This window comes from Orcinus orca, chromosome X (assembly GCF_937001465.1).
Source record: "Orcinus orca chromosome X, mOrcOrc1.1, whole genome shotgun sequence".
NCBI classification, from domain to species: Eukaryota; Metazoa; Chordata; class Mammalia; order Artiodactyla; family Delphinidae; genus Orcinus; species Orcinus orca.
In genome coordinates, this window is record NC_064580.1 from 43889407 (window position 1) to 43898346 (window position 8940).

At 57.8% G+C, this 8940-nt stretch overlaps 2 protein-coding genes across 6 annotated transcripts; both read right to left on the bottom strand.

The window, feature by feature from the left end:
• Positions 1 to 53: 53 nt before the first annotated feature.
• Positions 54 to 2957, bottom strand: PRAF2 (PRA1 domain family member 2). The gene is made up of 3 exons (XM_004281943.4): positions 2712 to 2957; positions 1338 to 1555; positions 54 to 904 (listed from the first exon to the last, which is right to left on the bottom strand). The coding sequence occupies exons 1-3, from the start codon at positions 2888 to 2890 to the stop codon at positions 765 to 767; spliced, it is 537 nt and encodes a 178-aa protein (XP_004281991.1). The 5' UTR covers positions 2891 to 2957; the 3' UTR covers positions 54 to 764.
• A 405-nt stretch (positions 2958 to 3362) lies between these two features.
• On the bottom strand, positions 3363 to 8600 carry WDR45 (WD repeat domain 45). Of its 5 annotated transcripts, none has more exons than XM_004281942.2 (11): positions 8484 to 8599; positions 6968 to 7039; positions 6765 to 6839; positions 6571 to 6675; positions 5600 to 5705; positions 5382 to 5476; positions 4805 to 4884; positions 4484 to 4692; positions 4305 to 4406; positions 4076 to 4221; positions 3363 to 3829 (listed from the first exon to the last, which is right to left on the bottom strand). In XM_004281942.2, exons 2-11 carry the CDS (start codon positions 7020 to 7022, stop codon positions 3720 to 3722), a joined length of 1083 nt encoding a protein of 360 aa, XP_004281990.1. In that variant the 5' UTR covers positions 7023 to 7039; positions 8484 to 8599; the 3' UTR covers positions 3363 to 3719. The 5 variants fall into 5 exon arrangements, with proteins under 5 accessions (XP_004281990.1, XP_033265618.1, XP_049560290.1 ...); XM_033409727.2 differs by having other exon boundaries at positions 5600 to 5708; XM_049704333.1 differs by lacking the exon at positions 8484 to 8599 and adding an exon at positions 8363 to 8380 and having other exon boundaries at positions 5600 to 5708.
• Positions 8601 to 8940: the final 340 nt, after the last annotated feature.

The following is an 8940-nucleotide window of genomic DNA, read 5'->3' on the forward strand; positions in this document are numbered from 1 at the left end:
GGTCACTTCTGGCCATTGAAACACACAGACTTTACCCAGGAGGTCCAAATGGGCTTGAGCAATGCAACAGCCTTTATTGTTGTAGCAACACTGATATATATGCCCCATTCCTGGTCAGGGCTACCCCCACCCCACCCCACCCCATCCCACCCCTTGGTCCTTGTCACTGTGGAACTTTGTGGGGGGTGGGCTGGGGAGTGGCAGAATCCCTAAGCAGAGCTGGAGGGAGGCAAGTGGGACTGGTGAGTGTTGGGGTCACCTGGGACCAAGAGTTCAACTGGGTCAGGATACCTGAATCCTCCACCCAGATGGGGGCTGAGAACACTTGGATCCTGGGTTCAAAGCTGGGGTGGGGTCTGGAAAAGCCTTGGTCCAGGGTTCAAGATCTGAGAATGCCTTGGTCCCAGTCCCCAGCTTTGGGGCTGAGCGTGGGAGATAGGTGGGTCCCAGATTGGGGTTGAGGGGGAGTGTCTCTGGGCCCAGAGTTTGAGGTTGGCCACGGATGCTCTGGTCTCTAAGCCCCAGTTTTGGGCTGGACGTGGGTGTCTCTGGTTCCCAAGTTCAGGGCTGGGAAGACTCTGGTTTCCTAAACTGGGGGGCTGGGTATGAGGGAATATCCCAGTTTGGGACCTGGGGGAAGGGTTGCAGTTGTCCTGTTTTTTGAACTGGGCAGGGGCTCCTATTTTAAGGACTGGGAAAGGGCTCTGGGTCTGGGCCAGGGTGGGGATGGCATTCTCCATGTCCTAGGTACAGATCCCAGGGCCCTAGGATCCAGCCTCCTGTTCTTGTCCCAGCGCCTCCAGCAGCAACCCCATTGGCGTCCGCTTGAGACCAATGCTCTCGATCTGGTTCTCAATCTTGTTCTTGAGGTTGCGCAGGCGCAGTGACGCGTGCACCAGGATCACTGTGGGCAATACCGAGAGGAGCGGGGTCAGTGGGATGGGACATCAGCCTTTAGCTAATGGGGGCCCAGAGAAGGGAACTGGAGCACAGGCAGACCAATGGCGTGGTCGGTAGCCAGGACGCCTCTGAACCCTGCTAGTGTGGCGGAGTAATGAGCTTCGCAACAGGGGCGTGGCCAGGGAGGGTGCCCAGTAATGGGGACGTGGCCGGTGGAAGGCACTTCATACTAGCAGTGACGCCCAGAAGGGCGGTTGTAAGAGAGGCGTTCCCAGGGAGGGGAGCAAAGCCAGGGAAGGCGCTTTGTAAAGGAGGTGTGGCCTTGCCCGCCGGGTGTCCCAGCCCCCTCTCAGCCCAGGAACCAGGGTAGGGCGGGCCTGGCGCCGTTTGCGAGCGGTGGCCGTCTTCCCGGCCATCTCAGGGTAGTGGAGACTCACGAAGCACGGGCCCGGCGATGCTGAGCAGGAAGGTGCAAGCGCCGCCCGCGGCCCAGAGAACGAGGAGGCCGACGGCAAGCACTGCGGCCAGGCAGGCGGCTGGGTGGCTGCGACGGCAGCGGCGCACGGCTGCTCGAGTCTCAGCCGCCCACACCAGCATGCCAAGGGCCACCGCCACTACCAGCGCGCTTAGGAGGGTGTGCAGCGGGCGCACGTACCTGCGGGGACAATGGAACTAAGCTAGCCGGACAGGCGGGGAGAGGGCCGCCTGGCCCCCGTGCCTCCCAGACCACCGTCCACCAGAGTCCGTGCCCCAAGAGCTTTGGTTCCCACCCCACCCCCACCCCCCGCCCCCGCTCCGGACCCTCCAGCCCGGCAAATACTCCCGTCAGCCCTGTCTCCAACAGGTCCACCCTTCAGGGATTCCAACTCCCAGGAGCCCTGGGCTCCCCTGTGGACCCTCATTTATTTCTTGTCAATCCTACAGTCCCATCTTCCTTAGATCTCCTGCTTCAGGCCCTCCCATTCCGCTAGGCCCCAGGGCTCACAGCCTTTCCCTTCTCTTTCCTTCCGACCTTACCCCTGCAGAACCCACTCCAGCCGGCCCTCCCATCCCAACGTGCCCCAAAACCCACTCTTTGCAAAGGCCCAGCCCTTGCAAATTCCTCTTCCAGTCCTTCTGTTTCCATACATTTCCCTCTCCCCAGGCCCAGAGTCCCTTCCAGACTTCCCTTCAAATTCCCCCTCCAGATTCCCATTTCCTATAGATTCCTCCCTCCATCATTACTAGAACCCCTTCCAGGCTTTCAGTGCCACTTAACTTCCAGTCCTGCCCAAGTCCCTCTTCCAGGTTCTCCATCCCTCCCTGGTCTCAGGCCTTCCATCCCCAGGTCCTCCCTCTAGACTCAAGTTCCCCAACAGGTACCTGCTCCTGGAGCATTCTAATTATAGCCAGGGCCCTCTCCAAGCCCAGATCCTCCACAAGTCCACCCTTCAACTTGACCACGTCCTGTCCCTGTCGTAAGTCCTCCAAGGCCATATTAATCTGGCCCCATCACCCCTCAGGCACAGTCGTGTCCCACTTTCGGGCCCTCCTAATCTTCAGGTCCACACTTCCCCCTACCCCCGCAGGACCCACTCCAGCCGGCCCACCCCCACATCCCAACCTGCCCCTAAACCCACCCTTTGCAAAGGCCAATCCTTTCAGATTCCTCTTCCAGGCCTTCTATCTCCCAGTTTCCCCTTCAGTTTCACACTCTACTGAATTCGCCCTTCAAGGTCTTGCAGCCCCCTCAAAATCCTGCGGGTCCACCCTCCATGCCCAGCGGGCGCCCCCGGCCAACCTGCGCCTCCCTCCCTCCCTCCCTCCCTCACCCGGCCAGAGCGAGACCGAGGCCGAAGCAGATAAGGTAGTTGGTTTGATAGTAGAGAAGGTTGTTGATGACGCGGTGGCACCATCGCTGCGGGTCGCGTGGATCCGGGGCCGCCAGACGCGCCGACCCCAGAACGAAGTCGTCCAGGGCGCGTAGCGGTGGCAGCCGCACCTCCGACATCCTGCCGGTCGATGTAGCTGGACCAGTCAGAGGAGCGGCCGGACTACAACACCCGTTCTACACCGCGCCACCGTGGGGCACACCGGGAAACGGAGTCTGGGCCCTGCAACCACTACCCTGACGACCTAGTGGACTGAGCAGGCGCAGCAGCACACGTGACCGAAAATACCAACAACACGCCGGAACTGTAAGGTAGCAGGGGCCGCTGGGAAATTAAGTCTCCGCCGCGGGGCGAGGCATTCCCGTCCACCCCCAGGCGGGGGCGCCACAGGGACGGTTCTGGGCGGTGCTGGCGTCTCTGGCACACAGTGGCCAGACATTAGAGGACATGCAGAGACTGTCAGAAGGACCCGAGCAGGATCCCACTTCCTTCCTGTCAGGGTCCAAGAGGTTCACACCTTTCCAGGAAACTCCTGCAGGGCTTTTTCAGCCTCATCTCCTCCAGGCCCCACTCCCGAGGTCCAGCCATAAATACTATTAAGGGCCTTTTATTCATATTCATCATATCAGAGATCGTCTCTTTCTAGGAAGTCTTTTAAAAATCCCCACAGGTTGGATTAGGGCACCCACTCTGGGTCCCTAGCAGTCTTCTCCAGGCTGGGAGCCCCAGGGGGGCCGCTGTCTCTCTGAGTCCCTGGCCTGGCTCTGCGGGCACACAGTCATCAAGAAGTGCTTGGGGCGACTGAGCTGTTTAGGCATTGCTCTTAAGAGTGAAAAGTGGGCACCTGCTCCATTAATGTTTGCTGGCTGGTGGCTTCCACAGCACTCCCACCCCCGCACAGGCTTTGCAGTCTGCCACTGCAGGTCCCTAGCACAACCCACAGGGTCCTTAAAAGTCATCGTCATCACAGATGTCAAGGTACACATCGAAAGCCTCTCTGTTGCAGTTTCCATCGGGAGTGAAGACATATTTGTGGAAGGTCCCATCTACACAGATGGCTGGAGGAGGGGGGAGGATTGGAAAAGGTTAGATGCTGCCAAAGCCACACACTCCAGTCCTCTCAGGTGTCCCGTGGCTCAGGGTCTATCTCCAGGTCTTTGCCACGTGCCATCTCCCTTAGCGATGGTGGAAGTGAACCAACCGTTTGGCTCCCTCAGGCCTCCCATGCCCTAAAATTCTTTCAGGTCCAATTTGTAGGCCTTCGCCCATGCAGTACCCCCCAGTCAAGGGCTATTCCCACTCACCAATGACAGAGTTGACATTCTTGGAAGTGTTGCGACCAAAAGCACAGATGCAGGCTGACTCAGCAGGCACGGTGAAGCTCGCCAGGCTCCACTGAGAGTCCACATACTGCCCAATCATAGGCCCCACCTTGCCCACGCGAGCCAGCCTGCAGGCAACACTGGCTAAGCCCAGGTGTGATATATGGGCAGGGGGATGGGGGTGAGGCAGGGTGGGGCAGGAGGCACTCACGCAGAGCGGCGGTTGAGGCGGGTATCCTTGAGAGCAAAGATGTGGACTGTGCCCTTATCACTGGATGCACACAGGAAGGAAGAATCATGGCTGAAGTTGATGCTGAAAGACAGACCAGCGATGACGCCCATGTCATGTGGTGTGAGGTCAGGAGCCCACCAGGCATACCCTGTGCTCACCAGTAGAGGGTGGCGGGGTCAGTGCCTCGGCGCAGCTCCACCAGCTTCTCCTTGGACTGCGTGTCAAAAAGGCGAATAAGGGTGCCCTTCTGAGAGGCCGAGGCCACTACCGTGCCTGGCTGGTTCAGAGACACGCAGGCCACGTCGCTCTGATGTGCATTGATGGTAAACGGAGCAGATGAGGTGCCGGGCTTTGTGCTTGCCAGGTCCTATGGTAGAAGGAGCAGTTTGGGCTTGGGGTAGGTGGTAAGGAGGTAAGTTGCCAAGAGTCCACAGGGAGAGCCAGCCCACCTACCCACCCCTGCCCACTGGACAGCTCACCACAAGTTGCAGGCTCCCGCACTTGTGTCCTGGGAACACTAGCAGTTGTTTCTCCAGGCTGGGGCAGAGGTCACAGAGCCCTAGGGTGGGGTGGGGGGCTGGTAAAGAGGACGTTGGGGCCAGGCAGGGTCTCAGGATGGACAGAGCTGGATAAGGGCCGGACTTCAACCTTCCATGATACATGCTACCCACAGAACCCACAGGGGGCTTGTCCTCAGGTGTGCTCCCCACCATCAAGGCAGATTCCCTGCCTCCCTATGCAGCTGTGGCAGCCCCAGGAGGCCCAGGAATCCCTGGCATACCCATTAATGTCCTTAATGAGCCTTTCTGCTCTGCTATCTGAGGCAGCCAGGGGTGAGGCGGGGCTGAGAGTAGAGAGAAAGAACTGGCTAAGAATGGGAAAATGGATAGAATGGGAGTATGGGCATCTCAGCCCATTGGAGCATCTCTATGCAAAGACTCTCTCCCTGCCTCTCTTTCCCAGTTACTCGTTGTGTGCCCCTTTCTCTCTCTCTTCTGCCCCTCTGCCCCATCCACTGCCTCCTGCCACTACACCTGCATCTCTGGGTCCTCTCACCCTTGGGGTTGTCCCGGGTGTCAAACTCAAACAGCTTTCGGGGATTGTCGGGGAAGGAGTACACATAGATGCGGTTCTTCAGCACGATCACGATTCTGTGGGCATCACACAACACAGGATGGTCGTGAGGGGAGGGCAGGGTGCCCATGCAGGACTAACCCTCTAGCCTGCTGTGGGGACCTCCGACCTCCCCCACCCCCAGCCCACCTCAGGCTCACTTGTCATGGCGCATGCGCACAGCCAGCACTGGCTTGGTGAAGGTGAACTCCAGCACCAGCTTGTCCTTGGAGTCCTTGCCCTCCCGGGCATCGTCCCAGATCAGCACTGCTGGGCAGGTGGGTTGTCGGGGCCAAGGTTTAGGGTGAGGGGCAGCCCTGGTGACACAAGACCTACCCCTACTCCCCATGGGACCTCAACCCACTTGCTTAACCTTTTGCTAACACGCAATATGACCTCACACAGCATGAGCACTTGTAGATGTGATTCCTGAGAAGACAGGTTCTAGAACCATTATACTCATTTACAGATGAGGAAGCTGAGGCTCAAAGGGGTTTTCTATCTAGCCAAGGACCTCACAACCCATCAGCAACCAAGCAGGGACTCACATCCAGGCCTGTAACTTCTCATCAGTAACTATTTCTGCCTCCAGGGTCCCAGCTCATACCCCCCAGAAGATTTCTGTGAGGAATCCTAGGGCATCTTTTGCCATGTCCCAGTGGGATCAACAAAAGCTCTTAAAATAAGATGGTGCTTGAGACTCAAAGCAAGAGGGCACCAGGGAGACAGCCCCAAGATTTTAAAACCTATTAGTTGTGTCACCTTGGATAAATCACTTAACCTCTTTGGGCCTCAGTTTCTTCATCTGCAAAAATGGGGATGATGATACTTCCCACCACACAGAGTCATGTGAGGATTAAATGAGTTAATACATGTAAAGTGGTAACAACAGCACCAGGCTCACAGCAAGCGCTCCATAGGTAAGGACATGGCATACAGGAGGCATTCAACAAGTGTCTGTTAAATGAAGACAAAACACCAAGCTTCTCAAGTGATAAGATCCAGGACTTGTAAGATGTAGGCCTCACTGTGTGACTCTGAGTTACTCTGACATCTTCATTTGCCAGAGCCTCCGGGAGGCCAGGATTCCGGGGAATCTGGGCCAAGGGTGGGACCGGATGAGGACACTTACCTGAGATCTCTGAGAACTTGGGGCTGCTACCACCGCCCACCAGGGCCAGCAGGTTGGAGCGGTGCAGCATTTCCACCAGGCCCATGCTGCCCACCTGCTCATGGTCTGGACAAGGACCAGGGTGTCAGTAGGGGTGGGTGCCAATGCCCAGCCCAGCCCTTCTGCCCATTGCCCCTCCCCCACCGACAGCTCACCCAGATGCCCCTTCTCCATCAATGGCTCCACGTTGTAGATGCGCACACCTGTCTCCATAGCGCAGCAAAAGCAGCCTGGGGACGGGAGGAATCCGGGCTGCCTCAAAGGATGTCCAGGTGGGAAGCTAGGGGTTTAACACCCACCTCTGGCCATTCTCTCCCTCCCTCCCTCCCAAAAGGGCACAGGCACAAGCCTCTCTCACTTTGATCTTGGTTGAAACGCAGACTGGTCACTCCTCGAAGTGGCTGCTGAGTCATGGTCCAGGATTGCTTCCCTGGACACAAATGGGGGTAGGGTTGGGAAGAGTCCTGGGGTCTGTTCTCTGAGTCCTAGAACTCCTGTCCCCAACTGATTTCTTCTTCCTCCTCCCACTCTGCTACCTAACACCAGCAGGACTGCAAAGAAGACAAAATCAGGGGGAGAATCCTAGGGTTTCCACTCTAAGCTCCCAAGACCCCAAAGAGCATGGACAGGAACATTCGCATCTTCTTACACTTGGTTGACTCCAGCTCTCTCGGCCTACCCTGACCTGGACATCCCCACCTCCTCCTTACTCCCTCCCTGACTGACTGCTTATCAAGAGATAATGGGGTAGGGGGTATCCCAGTGATATCTCCTCTCTACCCTCAGCCAATCCTGGCCCCAGTGCCCAACATGGCCTGGAACCACCCCCTACCCACTTCTCATCTTTACACCTGGACCCAGCACCTAAGTCTGCCTGTCAATAAATGGGGAAAGGGGGCTCAAACATCCACCTCTTCCTGCACCTCCCTGACCTGGCCCTGAGACCTGCTACAGTTGGTCCACCGCTCACAGGAACTCCCCCGCCACTTCCTTCTACTCCAACCTATTCTACCACTCCAGAGCTCTCTCACACCTTCCTTCCCCACAGGCTTCCTGAAATCCCTTCAGGATCCCATTCCCACCTCCACACAACCCCTTCTCATGACATGCTAACTTCTGTCCAACCATGGACAACCTGGACCTTCCGCCAGACCCCTGTATGCCCTAAAGACCCTACTTCAGGATTCCCTTATCACTCCAAATCCCCCACCCCTGGGACATACACTTCCATATGTTCTGCTGTCCCTGACTCTGACATGGGTTGGCTTGGACGTACCCCCAAGAATTGCATCCCCCTAAGGTTCCTCCTCCAGACCCCCTATCGTCTCCCTAAGACCCTGCTCCAGGGCACCCCAACCCCTCAAAACCCTTGCCCAGGACACACACTTCCCCAAACCCCTACCTGGGACAACTCAATCCCCCCCACAAGACACCTGCCCTAGACCCCCCCTAATATTCTTGTCCCAGAGTCCCCATACTCCCTTCAAACCCCCATCTCCCCAAAACCTTTGCCCAGGCACACCCCTTCCCACTCTCCAAACGTCCTCCCTTCCCCCCTGTACCACCTCCACCGGACCGCCTCGCCCCCAAAGACCCATTCTTTAGACAGCCCCATCTTGCAAGATCCCTTTTTTGGGACCCCCATTCCAAAGACACTTGCCACCCAGGAACCCTGCCCAGGGATGCCTCACACATCGCTACCACCACTGATGTCCAAGACCACCCTCATACTCCATCCAGTGCCAGCACCTACTCAAGATCCCTGTCCTAGATACATCCCCATCCACCAAGACCCTTGCTCAAAAGACCCCTCCGTCCCCCAGATCGCAACCAATTCTTGCACCATGCCCCAGCTCCCTGCCGCCTGCACTGACCTGACCTCTGCGCGTCCCCTGCTCTCGGTGCCGCCCACGGCCCGGCGTTCTGACCTCCCGGGCCTTAAAGCCCCACTCCCTTGTTTACATCAGGCCTTACTTCCGGGGGAGGGAGTCTGTGACCGGAAATGACTCACCCTTGCTGGAAAGCGCGGCTGCAGTCTTCCTAAACCAGCTTCTGGGTCTTTGGAGCAAAGAGAGGGAGCGCGGCGTTCCCCCAGGAGAGCGCGGGGAGCAGAGGACGCTCCGCCACGGCATGACTGTCTGAAGGAACCGAAGACGGGTGGGAGAGAGAGAGAGCCTTCCCCTCGCTGAGCGGAAAAGGGCGAGAATTCCGTAACTGGGTCCTGCTCGGAGAGCTAGCGGCGTTACCTTCTCGGCTAACAAGACTCGGACCTCTGAGGTCCAAGAGGGGCCGCCCCTGTTAGCTATTTGTAGTTCTCCCAGACTTCTAGGG